The sequence below is a fragment of the Ursus americanus genome, chromosome 6 (genome assembly GCF_024610735.1).
Source record: "Ursus americanus isolate L20-20 chromosome 6, mUrsAme1.1.p, whole genome shotgun sequence".
Lineage (NCBI taxonomy): Eukaryota > Metazoa > Chordata > Mammalia > Carnivora > Ursidae > Ursus > Ursus americanus.
In genome coordinates, this window is record NC_142132.1 from 29,832,989 (window position 1) to 29,855,472 (window position 22,484).

The 22,484-nt window shown below is 42.5% G+C and overlaps 1 protein-coding gene across 1 annotated transcript in view; it reads right to left on the minus strand.

The window, feature by feature from the left end:
* Positions 1–20,145, minus strand: part of PI4K2A (phosphatidylinositol 4-kinase type 2 alpha) — a 29,827-nt gene extending 9,682 nt beyond the window's left edge. The window contains exons 1-5 of the mRNA XM_045784842.2: positions 19,442–20,145; positions 12,365–12,565; positions 7,265–7,396; positions 6,794–6,947; positions 261–322 (exon numbers count right to left, since the gene is read on the minus strand). Coding sequence (XP_045640798.1) covers positions 261–322; positions 6,794–6,947; positions 7,265–7,396; positions 12,365–12,565; positions 19,442–19,876 — 984 coding nt within the window. The 5' untranslated portion in view covers positions 19,877–20,145. The remainder of the gene's footprint in view (positions 1–260; positions 323–6,793; positions 6,948–7,264; positions 7,397–12,364; positions 12,566–19,441) is intronic.
* Positions 20,146–22,484: the final 2,339 nt, after the last annotated feature.

A 22,484-nucleotide genomic window follows, 5' to 3' on the forward strand; every position in this document is an offset into this window, starting at 1 on the left:
GAAAGGCATAAAATATGTAATATGTTCCAAACATATTTGAACCTTTCTTCATTCTATCTCTATGAACATCATTCAATCAGATACCGCTTAAAAAACAGACTGAGAAAAACTCGATCAAATATTAACTTATCAATTTCAAACACATGTGCTAGCCTGACTCTTCTGAACCTAGGTGACCTAATCTCTGATCATTATGTGTTTCTGTATTATGAATACATACTACCTCATCTTCTTCTTCAAGACATAGATCAACCTCTTACCCGAGAGCTAGAACTATCCATTGGACAGTCATATTTAATCAGCCAGTTGTCATTGCCTCGATCTGTGAACAGAAACATGAAGTTAGAAGAAACTGGGGTGACTTTCACTTTCAGGCATGATGGACCATCATTTTGGGCACTTGGTCCAATCACTCTACTGAGAACAACTATAAAAAATTGATAAAATATTTTTTTAAAGATTTATTTATTTATTTGACAGAGACAGAGACAGCCAGTGAGAGAGGGAACACAGGCAGGGGGAGTGGGAGAGGAAGAAGCAGGCTCCCAGTGGAGGAGCCCGATATGGGGCTTGATCCCAGGACTCTGGGATCATGCCCCGAGCCAAAGGCAGACGCTCAACGACTGAGACACCCAGGCGCCCCAATTGATAAAATATTTTTAAATCTCTCGAAGGTATGGGGATTTTAATAAGACCATTAAGAGTTAATGTGTCTAGGGGCTCCTGGGTAGCGCAGTCGTTAAGCGTCTGCCTTTGGCTCAGGTCGTGATCCCGGCGTTCCGGGATCGAGCCCCACATCAGGCTCCTCCACTGGGAGTCTGCTTCTTCCTCTCCCATTCCCCTGCTGTGTTCCCTCTCTCACTGGCTGTCTCTCTGTCACATAAATAAATAAAATCTTTAAAAAAAAAAAAAAAGAGTTAAAGTGTCTAGACCTGGGAGAGAAAGGAAATTCAGACAGGGAGTCCATCATTTGTGGCTTTTCTCCCACAGCACCTGCTGATTTGGGAAGAGATATGAGAGGTGGATAGTGTTCTAATAGGCTTGTGGAGCTAAGGAGACAAAATCCTAGTCTGGTGACTGATAAGGGGAGGAGACTGTGGTAAATAACCCATGCCTTTGGGTTGAAACCTGAAGGACTACACCTTGGAACTAAGCAGAGCTTCCCTTCAATACCTGAAATTAAAGTGAATCTGGATTGCTGGTGCCCCTAGCTGCTTCCCAGACGCAAACATCTTCTGCACAGGATTTATATCAGCATCCTGGGCCTCCAAATAGTTCTACCATTTTTGATACATAATATCTGATAATCCAAAATAACCAGGTATATAGAGAGACATAATGACATGAATAAAAACAATGAAAACAGAAAGTTAAAACAAATCTACAGGGACTCCAAACACTGAAGATACAGACTTTAAAACATTTAAGATAACATCCTTAATATGTTTAAGAAGATAAAAAGCAAAATTAAGAAAAGTAGCAGAAAATAAGAATCCATAAAAAAGAATCAAATAGAAATTCAACAACTGAAAAATTGGGTTACCAATTTGAGAACTCCGATAGATGAACTTAACAGTAGATTGTGCCAAAGACAGAAGTAATAATCTGAAAGACGGGTCACAAAAAAAGAGCAGAATGAAGAACCCAGGAAAAAATGTGTTTCTAACAACATGTCATGTGATTGGATTCTCCTCTGAGAATAGAGAAAAAGATGGGCAGAAGTAATCATTTAAAGAGAGAATAGGGGCTCCTGGCTGGCTCAGTCAGAAGAGCAGGTGACTCTTGATCTTGAGGTCGTGAACTCGAGCCCCATGCTGGCTGTAGAGCTGGGGGTAAGTTTTTTTAAACTTAAAAACAAACAAACAAACAAAATAAAGAGAGAATAGCTGAGAATCTTCCAAAAGTGACAAAAGGTACCAAACTATAGATTCAAGGAAAATTGTGAATCCCTAACAGGGTAAATACAAAGAAAACTATACCAAGCATATTGCAGTAAAATTTTGAAAACCAACTACAGGGAAAATCTCAAAGGAGCTAGAGAAAAAGAGAGATCACCTTCAAAGAAACAACAATACAGGAACAACTGACTTCACAGAAATCATGGGAACAAGAAGACAATGGAATGGGTTTTTTTTTTCTTTCCATTTTAATGTTTTTTTATTATATTATGTTAGTTACCATACAAGAATGGGTTTTTTTAACTACTGAAAGAAAATAACTGCCAATCCCAAATTCTACACCCAGCAAACATAGCCTTCAAAAATGAAGGTGAAATAAAGACATTCTCAGACAAACAAAACCAAAATTCATCATCAGCAAACTAGTATTAAAATATTATCTAAATCAGAGCACCTGGGTGGCTCAGTTGGTTAAGCGTCTGACTTTGACTCAGGTCATGATCCCGGGATCCTGGGATCGGGCCCCATGTCAAGCTCCCTGCTCAGCAGTGAGTCTACTTGTCCCTCTCCCTCTGCCCCTTCCCCTGTTTGTGCTCTCTTTCTCTCTCTCAAATAAATAAAATCTTAAAAAATTATGTATATATATTCTCTAAGTCAAAGGAAAATTATCCCAAATAGAAGCTTGGAGATACAGGAAAATTTAAACAGCAATAAAATGGGTAAATATATTAGTAAATCAAGATACATATTATTAGCTTTGCTGCAGTATGATAGTGTTCTTTTTGAAAGAGTCATCTTTTAGAGACACATATTGAAATAATTATGAATAAAATTATATCTGTAATTTGCTTTAAAATAATAAAAGAAAATAAGTAAATGGAAGTATGAATGGGATAGGATTAGTCATGGACTGATGGTTGTTAAGGCTGGAATGACCAGTGCATGCAGGTTCACTATTCTGCTTATTTATATATGCTCGAAAGTCTCCATAATTATTATTAATAACAGTAATAACAATGACAATATCATCTTATGGTTTTACAGAAAAGTGGCTTTACATATGCACAAACATACAGACATATATATATATATATATACATATATAATATGCATATATAATTAAAATGTATGACACTAATAGTATAAAAGTCTGGATATAGATAAATGAAGCTAAGGGTTTCTACCAATTAATATTCGATTTTGGGACATCAAAGATTCACATGGTAATCTTTAGAGTAACCATCTATAGAAAAAACAAAGCATATAAACTTCTGAACTAAAGGAGGGGAGAAATGAAATATTTACAAAATAATTTAAGATTTTATTTATTTATTTAGAGAGAGCGTGTGTGAGCAGGGGTAGGGGCAGAGGGAGAGGGAGAAGAATCTCAAAGCAGACTCTGTGCTGAGCACAGAGTCTGATGTGGGGCTCAATGAAAGCAAGAAAGAAAAGAGATCATAGGAAGAAGGGGAGGGGGGAACAAAGGCACACAAAATAGAAAGGAAATAATAAGATGGTGGATGAAAATCCAAATATTTCTGTACGTACATTATAAATAAACTAAATGCTCTAAAACTACAATATAACAGTTGTCTCACTGGATGAATACAACTGATAACCATTTAGCTACTTCGTTTAAGAAAAAAAAGAGAAGGGGCGCCTGGGTGGCACAGCGGTTAAGCATCTGCCTTTGGCTCAGGGCGTGATCCCGGCGTTATGGGATCGAGCCCCACATCAGGCTCCTCCGCTATAAGCCTGCTTCTTCCTCTCCCACTCCCCCTGCTTGTGTTCCCTCTCTCGCTGGCTGTCTCTATCTCTGTCGAATAAATAAATAAAATCTTTAAAAAAAAAAAAAAGAAAGAAAAAAGAAAAAAAAGAGAAGACTGCAATTGCTAAAATCAGAAATTAAACTAGGGACATTACTACCAATTTTACCAAAATAAAAATAAAAAGGATTACAAGAGAGTACTATAGGCAATTGTATGCCAACAAACTGGATAACCTAGATGAAATGGCCAAATTCCTAGAAAACAGAATCTAAAGACTACACCATGCAGGGGCGCCTGGGTGGCTCAATTGGTTAAGCATCCAACTCTTGATTTCAGCTCAAGTCATGATCTCAGGGTCATGAGATCAAGCCCCATGTCAACATAATAAAAGTCATACATGAAAAACCCACAAAAAACATCATACTCAATGGTGAGAGACCAAAAGCTTTTTCTCTAAGATCTAGAATAAGGCAAAGATGCCCGCTTTCAGCATTTCTATTCAACATAGTACTGGAAGAGCACAGCAATTATGCATGAAAAATAAATAAAAGGCATCCAAATTTGAAAGAAAGAGGTAAAATTGTCTCTCTTTGCAGATGATATGATTTTATATGTAGAAAACCCTAAAGGTGCCACACACAAAAATATCAGAACTAATAAATAAACTCAGCCAAGTATCAGAGTACAAAGTCAACACACAAAAACCATCTGTGTTTCTATTTACTAACAACAAACAATCCAAAAAGCAAATTAAGAAAACAATTCCATTTAGCATCAAAAAGCATAAAATACTTAGGAATTAATTTAACCAAAGAGGTGAAAGATTTGTATAATAAAAACTACAAAACATGGCTGAAAGAAATTAAAGAAGACATAAATAAATGGAAAGACACCCCACATTCATAGACGGGAAGGCTCAATATGGTTAAGAAGTCAATACTACTTGAAGCTATCTAGAAATTTAATGCAATTCCTATCAAAATCCCAATGATACTATTTGCAGAAATAGAAAAACCCGTCCTAAAACTTATATGGAATCTCAAGGGATACCAAATACACAAAACAATCCAAAAAGAGAAGAACAAACCTGGGGGACTCATACTTCCTCCAGAATTTCCAAACTTACTATAAAACTATGCTTAGTATAGAGGCACCTGGGTGGCTCAGTCTGTTGGGTGTCCTACTCTTGGTTTCAGCTCAGGTTGTAATCTTGGAGTTGTAAGATTGAGCTCTGTGTCGGGCTCTGCGCTGGGCATGGAGCCTGCTCAGGATTCCCTCTCTCCCTCTGCCCCTCCTCCCCCACTTGTGCACACATGCTTGCGTACCTTCTCTCTCAAACAAACAAACAAAACAAAACTATGCTTATTACAGCGGCTGCCTTAGGCTCAGGGCGTGATCCTGGCGTTATGGGATCGAGCCCCGCATCAAGCTCCTCTCCTGTGAGCCTGCTTCTTCCTTTCCCACTCCCCCTGCTTGTGTTCCCTCTCTCGCTGGCTGTCTCTGTCAACTAAATAAATAAAATCTTAAAAAAACAAACAAACAAACAAAAAACTATGCTTATTACAAAATGTAATACAAAGCTGTAGAAATCAAAATAGTGTGGTACTGACATAAAGACAGACATATAGACGAATGAACTACCATACAGTCTAGACATAAACCTTTGCATATACAATCAGTTTTTGATAAGGGTGACAAGACCCTTCAATGATGAAAAGATAGTCCTTTCAACAGATGGTGCTGGGAAAACTGGATATCCACATACAGAAAATGAAGTGGGACCCTTACCTCACACCATATACAAAAATTAACTCAAAATGGATCCATGACCTAAATCTAAGACCCAAAATTATAAAATTCTTAAGACAAAAACATAGGGCAAAAGCTTCATGGCATGAAATTTGGCAATAATCTCTTACATATGACACCAAAGGCATGGACAATAAATAAAAAAATAGGCAAACTGGACTTCATGAAAATTTTAAAATTAATTGCATCAAAAGATACTATCAACAGAATAAAAAGGCACCCCACGGAATGGGAGGAAATACAAATCATGTATTTGATAAGGAATTAATACCCAGAATATATAAAAAACTCCTACAACTCAACAACAAAACAACCTGATTCAAAGATGGGAAAACGAATTGAACAGACATTTCTCCAAAGATACACAAATGGCCAAAAAGTACATGAAAAGATGTTCGCAACATCACTAGTCATTAGGGAAACGCAAAACTACAATGAGAGACATTATACCTATAGGGATGGCTATGAATGAAAAACAAAACAAAACAAAACCCAGAAAATAACAAGTGATGATGAAAAGGTGGAGACACTGGAACCCCTGTGCACCATTAGTGGGAATGTAAAATGGTGCAGACACTGTGGAAAAAAGGATGGCAGTTCCTCAAAAAATTAAACATAGGTCAACCACATTTCGATTAAAAAAAACTTAAACAGAACTACCATATTATCCAGTAATTCCACTTCTGGGTACATACTCAAAAGAAATGAAAGTAATGTCTCAAAGATATTTGTACACCCATGTTCATAGCAGCATTACTCATAAGAGCTTGGGTTGGGAAGCAACCTAAGTGTCCATCGACGGAGGGATAAGCAAAATACAGTATATACATACAATGTATATCCAGCCTTAAAAAGGAAAGAAATTCTGATACATGCTGCAATATGAATGAAGCTTAGGGGCATATGCTAAGTGAAATAAGCCAGCCACAAAGTGACAAATACTGTATGAGTCCACTAATACGAGGTACTTAAAGACAAACTGTCCTGTGATAGGTCTTGCTGCTATGAGTGACTAGGGATCAAGGACAAAAGTAGTCTTGATGTGCTTTGTAAGAGCCAATGTGTCTTCCATCTGGGACCGGAAAAGAGGCTAAAATAAAACATTAGTAACTACTGGCTCCAAGACTCCCTACCTCTGATAACCACACATGACGTGCCTAAACAAAGCTTGTCTTGGAAAAGTATTTTCGGGGCCCTTCTGACTTAGGAAACCTTCATGCCGAGAAGGCACTCCGGGACGGAGCTCGGCAAGCCCCCAGGCCCCCGTGCGCCTCGCGGTGGTCTAGCGCAGGCCCCGGGCTGCCCACAGCTGCTCACCGGTGTTGCGGATGATGTAGTCCAGCACCACCAGCCGCTCAAACTGCAGCAGTAGCTGCCGGTTAGTGTTCTCTGGGAGAGGTTCCGCTTCGAAACGCCGTAGCCAGTAGTCTGCATCTTTGTAGCCTTCAACAAAGAGCTGGAATGAACCAACCTGCGGCCAAAGAGGAGTAAAGGTATTTCCCTACAGCTCAAGTCCAGAGAGCCCAGGAGTAAGCCGGGTGGCCCATAATGCCCTGTGGAGCTCATATCAGAAGAAGGTCATGAGAGTGATTGCCCAACAGAGAAAGCTCTGTTCTCCAGAGAACTATTCCCCAAACCTTAGGCCCTCAGAAATGAGGAAGACAGGAGCCTCAGGGCAGGCTACTTACATGTCCATATGCAAGTCTCTAGGTGCCCTGTTTCACCACTTGGATGGTTACGCCACCATACATCATCACCTTTACTAAGTCACACAGGCGCAGTGCATACCTTTGGCGGTAGCCCGATGCGATTAAACCGCTGCCCAACTTTTGGCACTTTTTCTAGAGCAAGCCGCTTGCCCCTGGACTTCACTCGGTCAATGGCACTATAGTTGAAGGTATCACTGGCCAGGTATACTACCTGCAGTGGAAAGAGAACAGACACCTTCGTTACAGTCGAATATATACCTATGGCAGAGAATAGCTGGATGCCCACTGATACTCTTCCTCTTCCAGGGGATGCAGAAAGAATGCATTTCTCAGCCTTTCTAATATGAGTAGTTCAGGCCAGTGGAATGTTGACAAAGTGATGTATATATATCACTTCCGGGCCTGGCCCCTAAAATCTCCCATGATCCTTAGTTCACACTCCCCAATCTGTGCAGCTGGAAATGAAAAGCTCTGAGATGGCAAAACCACATCATGGAAGGATCTTAGATCTCTTGTCACTACATGGATCCAGATAAAAACTAATTGCAATTTACTCTATATCCTTTTATTTCTTTTGAATTATGTACTATGTACAATTTATTCACATTTAAAAAATAAACATTAAACATTAAAAAATAAACATGAAAATGGGTTTTAATCTTTAGTGAATTGCTATATATAGACGCACATCTACGCAGACTACATCCAGAATATTACACAAGAAACTAGTACTAGCAGCTGCCTCTGAGGAAGGAAATGGAGCGGCCGGAAGGTAGAGGTGGGAGAAAGGCTGAACTGCTCTTCTCTGCTTACCCTACTGTGCCTTCTGATCTCTACAGTAGATGCACGCATTACCTATTCAAAAAACATTTTTTTAAAGATTTTATTTATTTCTTTGAGAGAGAGAGAAAGAGCATGAGCAGAGTGGAGGGGCGGAGGGAGAGGGAGAACCAGGAGAAGCAGGAAACAGGCTCCCAGCTCCCTGCCGGGACTCCAGGATCATGACCTGAGAGCCAAAGGCAGATGCTTAACCGAGCCACGCAAGTGCCCTTCAAAAACACATTTTTTAAAAAAGATTTTATTTATTTTTTTTTTAATTTTTTAAAATTTTTAAAATTTATTTTATTTTTTTTAAGATTTTATTTATTTGACAGAGATAGACAGCCAGCGAGAGAGGGAACACAAGCAGGGGGAGTGGGAGAGGAAGAAGCAGGCTCCCAGCGGAGGAGCCTGATGTGGGGCTCGATCCCATAACGCCGGGATCACGCCCTGAGCCGAAGGCAGACGCTTAACCACTGTGCCACCCAGGCGCCCCAAGATTTTATTTATTTATTAATTTGACAGAGAGACAGCCAGCCAGCGAGAGAAGGAACACAAGCAGGGGGAGTGGGAGAGGAAGAAGCAGGCTCCCAGTAGAGCAGGGAGCACGATGCAGGGCTCACTCTTAGGACCCTGGGATCCGAAGCCGAAGGCAGCCGCTTAATGACTGAGCCACCCAGACGCCCCCCAAAACACATTTTTTAATGGGCCATCAATATTACACTCAATTGGGGTGCCTGGGTGGCTCAGTTGGTTAAGCGTCCAATTCTTGATATCGGCTCAGGTCGGGATCTCAGTTCATGATGGAGTCCCACGGCAGGCACTGGGCATGGAGGCTGATTAAGATTCTCTCTCTCCCTCTGTCCCACCCCCTCCCTCTTAAAAAAAAATATTACACTTGATTGTCAAATTGTGGTAATATCACTGTAATCCATATGTATGTCCATTATCACCTTTATCACACCATCCTGTGATTATCCATTCGTACATCTAACCTCTCTCTTAAGACTAAAGAGATCTGGGGAAAAAGAGAATGTCTTATTTTAGTCATATTAGCATCCTCAGTACCTAGCACAGTGCCTGGCACATGCTCATTAAATATTTATTGAGTGAATGCATGAATGAGTTACAAGCTTCTTCCAGAAATAGCAACAAATGAGTCTCAGCATATCAATAACTAAAATCAAATTTAGAAGAAAATTCTTTCTTTTCTAAGCCTTGCAAAATTTATTACAAATAACTAATTACTGTGCCTATGAATCTTAGAGAGGGTCAAAATCATTCCCTCCCTCCTATCCATTCATCTGTCCGTCCAGAGTTACCCCGAGTATCTACAACGGCTGCGCAAGGTACAGTAGGTTGGCACTCTGCGCAGGAAACACACACACAGGAATTCAGGAGAAAAAGGCTTTCCCAAGAATACCCTGCCTGTTTCCACAGTGAAAACCCTCATTCTCTCAAGCAGCAAACCACCCTTTCCCCCCGAATCAGATTTATTTTCGATCGCTCTCTGTAACAACCCACTTTTTTCTCTATGACTAATGAAACTATTGTAACCCGAAACCTCACAGTAACAGAGAGCAGAAACAAGCTATCGAGTGAGACCTGGAGCCTTACTATTTGAAGCTCCGTCATAACATGAGCTCTGTTCCCATAGTGACAGATGCTCTCATCAACTGGATAGAATCCTGTCACAAGGGTGGTGAGGCTGGGCGGGGAGAGACCTCCTCTCACTATTCTCCAACAGCTGTAGGCTAAACTTGAAAAGCTCTGTCTCATCTCAGTCTCACGGAAGACAAGTATTTTGCTGTCACTGACTTTTTGATGTAAAAGATCCTCAAGCCACATTAAGATTCTCTAACAGGGAAAGAGGAAGACCAGAGATGGGGAAGAACAGGATCTTGGAGGGTGACATTCTATAATGATTAGAACTGACATAGGGGGTATTTACATTGCGCAAAGGCACTGGGCTACGTGTTTTACATGGATTATCCTGTGTAATCTTAATAGCCGCCCCATAAGATAGTAACTATTTATATCCCTATTTTTATAATGAGGAAACTGAGCAGGCAAAGCGTGTGGGGGTATCTTAAATGACTTGTCAAGGGTCACCCAATAAAGAGCTGCAGAGCCAGAATTTGGACTCAAGCCCTGATTCGGAGGCACTACACTCCAGAAGCACAGGCAGAACAGGCACAAGGCCAGGTGCGGACTGCTATTTACTTAGTAAAGAAGGGGAATTACAGTGATGAGCAAGGAGTATTTAAAAGAATGTTTAGAGTCTAGGAGGGGCCTAGAAGGAGGCATTCAGGTTAGGCAGGAGATCTTTGAAGCATTAATTATCACACAGGATGTTCAAAGTGTGCTATTTAACTCTGTGTACCGACAGAAGTAAAGCATAAAGGGAAGGAATGAGCTGTACAAGGCCAGGGAATGAATCAGACGTCAGTGAGAGCTATAAGTGAACACTCTCCCCATAGATCTGAGTTGGGGGATCTCTAGGATTCTCCCTCATGGTTTGATACTCACTCACTGATTCAGCCGGCACTTACGGAATACTTACTATAAAAACAGTACTTTGCTTGGGGCGCCTGGGTGGTTCAGTCGGTTAAGTGTCCAACCTTGATTTTGGCTCAGGTCATGATCTCAGGGTCATGGGATTATGTTGAGCATGGAGCCTGCTTGAGATTCTCTTTCTCTCCCTCTCCCTCTGTTCTCCTGCCTCCCCACCCCAACACCCCCTGGCTCAGGTACACTCTCTCTCAAAACAAAAACAAAAACAAAAACAAACCAACAAAAAAACCACAGTACTTTGCTAGGTGCTGAGAATAAGAGGAAATTTCAAGAAATGGTCCCTGACTTCCACAAACTTACAAACCAGTTGGCTTATTGTTTGTGGAGTTTGGCGGCAAAGGAGCAGACAGATTGTTGTTAAACCACAACAATCACAATTTCTTCTAAAACCCCCTGAGAAAACAGAAAAAATAGGTTTGAAGGGAGGCTCCTGTCTGATCAGTCTCTTTGCCCACAGAGTCTACTATCTACACCTGAAAAGAAAACCTCAGGGGCACCTGGGTGGCACAGCGGTTAAGCGCCTGCCTTCGGTTCAGGGCGTGATCCCGGTGTTATGGGATGTTATGGGATCAAGCCCCACATCAGGCTTCTCCGCTGGGAGCCTGCTTCTTCCTCTCCCACTCCCCCTGCTTGTGTTCCCTCTCTCGCTGGCTGTCTCTATCTCTGTCAAATAAATAAATAAAATCTTAAAAAAAAAAAAAAAGAAAAAAGAAAACCTCAAGCAGTGGTCTTTAGTTGATTGGTATGGTCCCTACGAGGTCAATGAATGGACTCCAACTGGTCCATGAACCATCCCTGTGAAATTATATGCAAAAAACAACCGCAAATATATGAATTTTTCTGGGAACAAGATCTATAGTTTTCATCAGGTTCTCAGAGGATTAATGCCCACAGCTACAAAGATACCCCTGCAGCCGTAAGGCATCAGATCAGAGTTCCGCCTTAAGTTCTTAGGAAACCTCAGGCAGCCACACATACTAAATGGGTGATAATGTGTCCTTGAATGTTCATATGTTGACCAGCAGGCACTCCTTCCCCTCACAACCCCTGGAAAGTTTCATGGACACCCTGTAGTGCAGGGGCTCTTCACCTGGCATCAGTAAACTTCCTGAAAATGTATGCAATCAATTCCGTATTTCAGCATACTTGGGGGGGGCGGGGCGGTGGAAGGGCTTAGAACCTAAGCTAAGTCTACCACACATATAAGGTGTGTGCAAATTCATTCTAAGTGTGGATTTGCCTGGATCTGGGACCCCGACTTTGTTATGTTCAGATAAGTACCAGTTTTCCATAGCACAAAGATGGATGAGCATGCCGTGTCCATTCCCCGTACGGGTTCAAGCCAGACCTTTACTCTAACCGCCAGCCCATCCTAGACTCCTCCTTGCCAGACGTTACGTAAGTGACTAGCTAACACCAGCTAGTCCCTTTTAGAACGTATCTATATCACAGAATAGCTCGGAAATCTAAGAGAATGAGCTACAAAAGTAGCTAGGTTTCTAACCAGCTTGCGATTAACTGGGATTAAAAGACCCAGGAAACCCGTAAAAGTGCATCAGAGGGTCAGTGAATTTCCTGAAATTGTATGCAAAAATTGTATGTGTATCCTTCTCAGGATAGCTTCCATCAGATGATCAAATCGTGAGCCTAAACCTACCACCTTCCCCCCAGAAAGGCCAAGAACCCTAGATTCAGGGCACACATAGCCGTCCTTGGCCCTAATGGCTCCATTAACACAGGAAAACTCTGGATAGGCAGTAAGGCTCCCTGGAGACAGGTCACTGACCTTTGTACGGGGTACAATGTTGAGTTCCAGTTTTTGGTCCACCAGACTGGCCCCTGCCTCTGAGAGATAGCCCTGGTTGAGGACAAGGCAGTCACGGCCAAAGCAGCAGGGACAGCATAGTTTCTGCAGCCACTTGGTCCACTTAGGATTAAGGTGCCCATATGGCTCTTCGTTCTTGGGTTTGAAGACAGCAATGATCTTCTACACAGAGAAAAGAAAAGTAGGATATTAAAGGCAAATCGATTAAAGTAGGTCACACACCAGGTCAGCAGGACTCTAGAAAGAAATGAGAAGGCACAGGCAGACAATCCCTAAAGACAGACATTGGCTTCTCCCCAGCTTGTAAGGGGAAGACACAGCTCATGTGTGCAGCTAAGAAACCCACTACCAGAAAGGACTGTGGCCAAAGAAGATGCCACATCTAGTATACATGGTAAAACAGACTCTAAGACCATCAAACCCCAACTTCCAAAGTAAATTCACACAAACTGTTGCTCTGCATCAATTAGGTAAAGGCTCAAAAAAGTACCAACTGAAAGGAAATTAGCACAGTATTACAGAATGAGGTTAAGAAAACTCCATCATGGCTTGATTTCCTCGACCAGCCTTACTACCCCACTCCCTGGGTGTTAACAAAACCTTAAAATGAAAAGTTTAGGAATGACAAATTAAGAAAGCAATGGAAGGGAAAACTCACAGCAGGAAAAAGAATCTGCCACCTGATTAGAATGGGGTTCTTTTAAGTAAGACAGGTAAGAGATTAGGACATGAGGGGGCCACAAAGATTAAAATCCATCTTCTTTGCAGGTGAGAACTTAATCCTCGGAGGTCCTTACAAATACGGGATGCTGCCGCAACCCCAAGACAATGGGCCTCCCTTCTGGAGTCTTCCTCCCCAGGCCAGGCAGCCCTTCACGGTTATTTCACCTTTGTCTCATTCCCTCTAGCCCCAAACTGGTACTTTCAAAGGAAGAAAAGTAAATATGCTATTCAAGTGATTCATCTTTGTATCATATGACTCTCCCTCTCTCTCACTCCCCAGCCAACTCAAGCTAGTCTGGGTCATAAGACATTTTCCTGTGGGTGTCACTTCCTGACAGGCAGGTCACAGCAGAAAACGTATGCCCATCTGCCTGCATTAAGTATGTACTCATATTAGGAACTGGCTAGATGCAGGTCTCCAATAATACTTGGTCCATCTTGAGGCTAGTTCTTTCAAGAAGCCTTGCAAGAATTTGAGAGGACAAGAAAAATACAGAATTCTCCTCCCTGCAAAGGAATCAATTTATTCTTCAACACAATCTTACTGATTCACTGGGAAAAGTCAAATGCATAAATTCATATCCTGGGTCTTCAGAATTACCTTTTTTACCCAAAATGGCTAGCAAAAGGCCTAAGTTATCAATCTTCCTGTCTCTGCCCCCCTCCCCCCACCCTGGGCTCCAAACCACACAGCAGTAGTAGCAAGGGGCTCCTGTCACTCAGACAATGACCAACGAGTCCATGGTAACTCTCTGGAACTGCACATCCCACAACTCAACAGTCAGTTCAATGGCGGCACAATGCGGAGTTCGGCAAGCTGGTCCCAGCAGAAGACCAAGACAATCTTATTAGCGAGGCTGAAAAATACCAGGACTGAGGGTTAAAAACCTCCATTAAAGAAAGCAGAACCTGAAGGCCGAGATCGCAGCCAAAGCCTCATTTTACAGACTCACCTCTCAAACTTCTCCATTTCCTTCCGACAGGAGAATCAGAAAGCATCTTGAGGACTGTGAAAGCATTAATGACCATCACTACCTCAGTATTACACAGGATTCATTAAATAACATTTGGACTGGACAAATGGAGGGACAGCAGGGTGAGAGGGATGGAGGAACAGAAAGATATTAGGCAGAAAGGGAGACAAGTGCCCTTTAGGACTAAGCATGGCCTCAGTTCAATTCAGTTCTGCTAACATGTGCTCAGTACGTCATTTGTGTAAGACTGTGTGTGAGCACTGCAGGTTTGCTGGATGGTACATGACACAGCCTCAGGCCTCATTTCCAAAGCTAATGTGAACTTCCCATTTTCAGCTGTGTTCTTGAATACTCAAGAAAACTCTCCTTCTCCACAGAAAACAAACTCTAGAACCACTCAAATCAGAAAGGCACCCACCATTATTTGGCTGAGAAAGAAAATGTCTGCTGCCTAATTTTTCCTCACTCTCCTCTCTCTCTTCTTTACTATACTTTCAATTCCTTTCTTACATTTAGTTAGGAGTAAGCTTCGGTTTGAGGCCAATATTTTTCAAATACCTTTCCTTACCACCCACTGACTAACCTCCTTTAATGAAGGGGCTGAGGTACAGGGAGCTTAAGCAGCAGCAGCAACGAAGCTGGGGATCCCAAGGGAACTGCACAGGAATCCAGAGGCCACTCACTGGCTGGGGTCAGAACCCACAACCAAATACTGGGACCTGGAACGCAGAGGGTTTTCTCTATCTATCCAGCAGCCCCGAGGAGGAGGGTATTACACGACGTTGACATTGAAGATAGTTCAAGCACATCGCTCATATCGCACAAATTTTAATTTGGTAAACGTGAAGCTGATGATTCTCCAACATTTTGGTCTGAAGATCCCTTTAAACTCTTAATTATTAAAGACCCCCAAAACTTTTGTTTATGTGGGTAAGACCTACATTTGCTGTATTACAAATTAAAACTGAAATGTTAAGACTGTTAATTCACTTAATAAGAATAAATCTATTACATGTTAGTATAGGTAGTACGTTTTTATGAAAAATAACTATTTTCAAAAACAATTTTTAGTGAAAAGGCAGGCATTTTTACATTTTTGCAAATCTCTCTAGTGTCTGGCTTAATAAAAGCCAACTGTATTTTCACATCTTCCTTAACATTCAATCTGTTTCAATATCACACATCATGGGGCCCCTACAAATCTCCACTGTGCACTCATAAGGAAGTGAGAATGAAAATGGCAAACAGTCTTAAAATAATTTTGACCTCTACACCCCCCCTAGAAGGATTCCTACAGGTCCTTCGGCCTCGCTCTGAGAACTGCCCTATTCTGTATTAGCAGTTGGATAGCAACAGCACTCCTATTTAGGCAGAGAAGCCTTATTTACATGTTAACTCTCAGAAAAGAGAGGGATGGGCTACTCCAAATATATGAGACCCTGAAAGAAGATGGGGTCCAAACAGAATGCAATAGAAGAGATTTAGCCTGTTTCCTATCCACTGCCACTGACCCAATCTGTGTCATCCATTACAACTGGTGGCCTGGGACAGGTTCCTATAATAGACAGTAATGATGCTTAAAAACCTCAAGAACTACATCTAAATATGACATACAAACTTGACTACCGCTTAACATTTTAGTAAAAAAAAAAAAGTTTTTCTGGGGGCACCTGGTGGCTCAGTCAGTTAAGCATCTGCCTTCGGCTCAGGTCATGATCTCAGGGTCCTGGGATAGAGCCCCAAGTCTGGCTCTCTGCTCAGCAGTGAGTCTGCTTCTGCTTCTCCCTCTCCCTCTGTGCTTGCACGTGCTCTCTCTCACTCTCTCTCTCTCAAATAAATAAATAAGAATTTTAAAAAATTATTCTGTTGGAGATCTTTATTCTTTATTGGGCTATCCGTGTTGCTCTCAACCACGTTTAAGGACATCAAAAGTTCTCTGGAGGGCACAGGTAGTTGGAAGAAACAGAGTCAGTATTATGACATAATTTTATATTTGAAAAATGAAAAAAACAAAACCCTGTACCACTCTCATGACAAGCTCTTGATGGATAAGTACTTTTAAAAGACTGCAAATTACTGATATAAGGCCTAGTTCCTAGAACATGTGAGCAGCATCTGTAAAATCGTGAAGCAAATACCAATTAGCATTATCTAATAAATTACTATTCTCGGTGGTCATAAAATCATCACCTCAAAATTATACCACTTTTGCTTTATTCAATGCCATGTATCCAAGAAAGCCTAATCCAGAGGTCAGCGGCCATTAATTTAACAAAAACCAAATACTCTGTGCTCCTGCTAAGCACCAGCAACCATGCCAGGGGCTTTCATGTGTGATATCCCATTTAATCTTAATGAACGAACGAATCACATGCTATTCTATGATTCTTGGCAATATGAACATATAGTATTACTAGCCTCACAAAACAGAAAATGCTCAAAAAAATATTTTCATAGGTGATTGAGCACAAGACCAGAAAGCACAAGAATCCAAGTGAGGAGGGTAATATGAGCACTCTCTACCATGCCTTCTGATCTAGCATTTTCCATCTTACTGTTCTCTAGGTCCCCACTTGCTGGCCCTGAGGGAGAAACCATCCTAAATTGGGAAATGAAATCAGGGCTATTATCTTCAAGAACCTTCTAGCCTCTCTAGCTCCAAAAGCAGCTCTGGCAGAAACTGCTGGTTCCCTCAATCTCTGTTCCCTCTTCTTCCTTGGACACGGGACTCTGCATTTTTAGTGGGGCAAAATAAAGACTACAGTTCCCAACCACTACTGCAGTTAAGTTCTGGACAATGGAATATAGAAAGAGTCTGGTGTAACTTCTAGGAAATGTCTTAAAGGAAGAGGGTATACTCTCTCTCTCCTTTCCTTTTTCCAACTGGCTGAAAAACAGACAAGATGTCTGCAGTCTGAGTAGCCATCTTGGATCATGATGTGGCAGCCTCGTGCTAGGGATGGCTCATCAGCTGGACGGAAGGATGCACATTGTTCATATTGCCATGCCAGCCCTGGGAAGCCTACAGATTTCTTCTATGAGAGTTAAATGTACTTTTATTCAAGTCATTATTGTTTTAAATTTTCTGCCACACATAGCCAAATTTAACCCTAAGCAATAGGGCAGATGAAAAGAGAAAGCAGAAATTCAAATGACAAACTTTGAGGCAGCACTGCATAGTGGTCAGGAGCATGAATTCTGGAGCCAGCTGGCCTGGGTCTGAATCCTGCCTCCTACTTACTAGCTGTTAAGACCCTAAGCAAATTAGTTATACTGTGTGCCTTGATATCATCATCTGTGGGGATAATAATAGTACCTACCTCCAAGGATGTTATAAGTGCTAAGTGAATTACTATTTGTAAAGCACTTAAAACAGTACCTAGCATATAGTAAGTACTATCTATATATTTGTTAAATAAAATAAACAAACACATTTGGAACAGGGCCAAAAGATGACAGGACCAACTACAGTGAGCCTGTGGTTCATTATAACCCACCACAGCATTTAGGAAGTGGTCCTCTGCTCTGAACCACATTTTCCTCAGTGGGAGCAAGATGGTTTTATTAATAAGTTTTGTCAGGGCATATGTGTTTTGACTTCTCTAAGAAAGGGCAGTGGCCAGGAAATTTTAGACCCCGGGATCCTGCAAATCACCAAGAAACATACCCATAGTCTGTCGTTCCAAGTAGCCTGTGCACAGAGGTGGTAGTACTTTACCTGCCAGGCAAAAGTGGAAGATCTTATTACTCTCACTTCTCAGCTGACCTGACATACTTCCAACATAGCTGTAACAGTGTCATGAAAGAAAAATAAAAACCTTCCTCCTGTTCCTATACCTATCAAAGATAATTAGCCCCTTCTTACATCAGCCAACAAGCTAAAAAAATAAAAAATAAAAAATAAATAAAAACCACTTACATAAAAAATGAAAGTATCTTGCTAACATTTAGACCTCAGGATACCCACTGTTCTTTTCTTCTAGAAGTAATGTTCCCCTTTGACCTTTCAATTTAACTCACTGTTCCCTTACTTGAGGGACCTGGAAAGACCTACTATTCTCAAAGTTTTCCCCAACTTCCCCAACTCAGTTTATAAAGTTAACTGCATTGATGGCAGAACTGCTTTCTGTTTCTTTGATAATTCAGGGACATCAGCATCCAGGAGAATGACCAGATCATTCAATGAAACTAACCAAGGGCTACAAGTCAGAATCCACCCTGGCCACTCGGCACTCCTACAAGAACAGCACACCACCCATCCGAAGAGTTAGTTCACCCGGGAGAGACAAAGTGAAAATTTGAGGGAGATTTGACAACCATTATTTTAATAAGTATAACAATAGTGTATTTTTCCAATAAGCCATTCTGGCCCATCTGAGAACTCTGACAGGGAAAAGTTAATATGCTTTGACCCACTGATATTCCAATGATACCTCTGGCTTGATATAAATGCCTTAAATTCTTCTGCAGCTATCAAAAAAATAAAGTCACCTCTCAGATGCCCTGATCACCCCAGGTCCCATGCCAACCCATTTCATCCCCATCCCCCTTTATACACATGCAACGGACAAAATAAAGGTCAGCAAACACTTTGCCTTAGCCAAAACGCAAACTGCTGATAGTCCTGGGAGAGAAATGAAAGTAAAATGCAGCAGGCAGTCCTGTGTTTCTAAAACTCCGCATTCTTTACTGAGGAACCATAAAAAAGAATTTGAACAATTTCCCAGAAGTGAGCAATAACCAGGACAGATGAAACTGGTTTAAGTCCACCCACTCCATCACTGACGTCTGCCAGTAGGAGACCTGGGACGGTGGTAGACATCCCCACAACACAGAAGGCTGGAACTGAACCCTCAGAGCCCTTGATGGATCACCCGTCCTCCTCGGTGAACAGCGACAACGCTGGTTCGGTCCAAAAAGAGGAAATGGGCCCAAAGCTCAAATCTGTAGGACAATGGCCGAATAGCAGTCTCCGTAGTTTAAAGCTAAGGAACCTACTAGAAAGCAGCATCTCCCCGCGCGTCTCTGTCGACAGGCCGATTGCCCCACCACACCGCTGGGCCCCTCTCCTGTATCTGGTCAATTTCCTCTTTTCATTCTCCGCTCACTCCTCCCCCACCAAATAGGTTCTGATTTATTTCTTCAGTCCGCAGAGCTTCTCCATCTCCAGTCCTCAGGGGCATTCCAAAATCTTGCCAAGGGGCTCTGCACTGCGAAGTTTCTCCCTTTTGAAGCCTTTCAACCCCCCTTCTCCCTCTGGCTGTGCGAAGCGGCTAACTCCCCCGGACAGGCCCACCCTCCCCGAAGGCGGCGGCGGCGGCGGCCCCCACCCCGCTCTCACCCCCTGAGGGTCCTTGACGAAGTAGCTTCCGCTGGAGCCCTGGTAGATGCGCTCGGGGAAGATGCAGCGTTCGATGGCCAGCTCGGCCTGCCGCACCACCGCCTCGAACTCGGGGTCCTCCGGGAACTCGTTCCGCTCGCGGTGGGCCTGCGCGGCGTGGGCCGCCGCCGCCGCCTGGGCGGCCAGGGCTTGGGCCTGCGCCGCCACGGTTTGGGTCTGGCCTTGGGCCGCCGCGCCCCGAGCCCGATCCAGCAGTGGTTGCCGCTCCCGATCGTGGCCTGGCGAGCCCGGTGGAGAGGGGGCCGGGCCGGCCGCCGCCGCCACTCGGACCGCGCCCCCCGGCACCTGCGGAAAGTGAGCGCCCGAGCCGGACGGGAAGGTGTAGTCCGGGGGTTGGGCCCGCTCGGGGGACACCAGTGGGCTCGTTTCGTCCATCCCTCAGGCCGCCGGCTCCGGGTCCTGGTGCGCTCCACACAGCTGAGCTCCCAGCCGGGACCAATCCGCGAAACCCCCAACCCCCGCCTGGCCAACCAGGTCGCGGCGCCTCGCTGGCTCCGCCCCTACCTAGCCTGTTTACTTGGCGACGAGTCGGCACGACCCCTCGCGCGCGAACGGCAGCCAATCAGAACCAGCGTCTACGTAATCGCGCCCTGCGCATTTTTCGCCCGTCACCATCTGTGAAGACCGCGCATGCTCCAAGAGCCAAACCCGGGTCAGACACGCCTCCTGCTCTTACCAGCCCCGCCCCTACCTTAGCTTCCAATTGCTGACCTGCCTTTGTGAGCTTTCCGTAAAATAGCCTACCTAATCGGTCTGTCATTTGTTGAGTGCCTACTATGAACGAACCGGCTACGAAACTGGAGAAATCTAATCTTTGTATCTGCATTCATTCAATCATGCACTCATTCATAAAATATTTATAGAGCACCTACTATGTTCTAAGTGCTAGAGAGACAAAAATGAAGCAAAGAGACAAAAATCCCTAATCTACCTAAATAAAAAAGCTTATAAAAATCACGGGCATAATGCAATTTACACAGTGTCTGGCTCGAATGCTTTATGCTTCTTTGTGAACTAAAGAAAGCTTTGGTCTTATTAGACTAGAAAGTTCCATGAGGTAAGAGTACATGACTGTTTTACTCACCACTGTAAAACCTTGGTATCTAGACACAATAGGGACTCGGTATATTTTTATTAGAGGAAAAGAAAAGGAAGAACCAACTTGCCCTCAAGTGGAAGACATACAGTTCTCTGAGCCAGCAGGAGAAAAGGAACCAACACTGAAAACTGAAAACTCATAATAGAAGTTCAGCGATTTGGGGGTGGGCTAAAAAGTCAGCAGAGGCCTTAAAGGGGGCCTGTGCTATGAGCTAAGTCTTAAAGGAAGAATGTAACCAGATTACTGGGGGGGAAAGGGAGAAAAGAGGGAATCAGAGTCATCTGAGTTTGAACCCCATCTCCGCACTTAAGTCTCTGTTTTCTCACCTGTAAAATGGGAATTATCACCCCTCCCTCAATTCAATAAGAATTAAGATAATGTATGTAAAACACTGAGCTTAGTGCTTGGTACATAAAAAGTACATTAAAAAAATTATCATCCCTCCCTCAATTAAATAAGAATCAAGATAATGTATGTAAAACGCTTAGCACAGTGGTTAGTACACTCAACAAATGGTACCACCTTTTTTATCGTTGATGTTGTTTTTGTTTTTCTGCTTAAAATCACCAGCAGACTAGAGGCATAGGTTTTCACAAGAGATAATCAGTCATACCGTAACCAACATGTCATAGTCATTCTTTATTGAATCAAATTATTGTCACAGTACTAGAAGTACTGGAAGTACTGAATTGAACTGAATTAAATTGAATTGAATTGAAACAACCATTGTTTAATTGTGCATGTGAGAATCTCTTAAACTTTTTTTGCCATATAAACCATTTTAGGCCAAGATCCATACAGTTTCCTCTTTCAGTTAGAAGACATGTATTTCCCTTTCCTATCCAGACATCAAATAATTCAGTAATACTTGCCTTTTGCATCCCAGGGGTCACATCCACAGAGATGATCTCTTCGTCTCATTTAGCCCCTAAGCTTCAAATTATTGTCAAGGAAAGCTGCAAGATTTTGAGTGTTCCCTTGAGAACTCTATGGAAAATTCTCAGAATTTAGATTCTACCGCTTAGAACTTGATTTTCCTTTTACTGAAAAAAAAAAAAAGGGTCAATACATTCTCTATTACGTATGGAGAGCTAGCACTCACCAAATACTAAGCACATGCCAGACATCATTTCTTGTAAAGTACATGGATATAACTGGATTACACGTAAATGACATTACAGCTCTCATGATGTTGGAAACTACGTAAAGTAACTTGCCTATGGTCATGCAGCTGGTAAGTGGCAGAGCGGGATCCAAATCCAGGCAGACCTGCTCAATGCTTTTAACACTATACTGCCTCTTATTAAATATCTCTATGAGATGTGTTTCATATGTGATGTGAGAAGCAAAGACAAAAGAAAAATTAAATTTCCTTACTATTTACAGCCCACTGACAAGTCCTTAAAACAGGCAGAGTGACATTCCTCTAGGAACTCGGCTGTCTTGATGCTAATACTTTGCTAAGGGCAAAAGGCTTAGCTTAACATTATCCCAACAACTGCCCCCCCCCAACCTGTAAGTCTACTATAACATATAAAAATTCCTTTGGAAACTTCCTTTATCTCTACCCCCCAAGATATCTGTTGGCAATCATCCCCCAAGCATGATGACTCACCGATAAGGGTCTCATGACTAAGGTCTTATTAGACAGTAATAAATGACGTTTTCCTAACAATAGCTAGCCCCCTCAAGGTCTTGGAAACCTTGCTTCCAAAATTCCTTAGAGACTTACACAATCCCTAACCCCCTCACAACTTGAAAGTATATAACTGGCCATTCATCATGACCCCAGTGCAGCTCTTTCCGCCCACGGGTTCTGTCCCTGTGCTTTAATAAAACCACCTTTTTTGCACTGAAGATGTCTCAAAAATTCTTTCTTAGCCA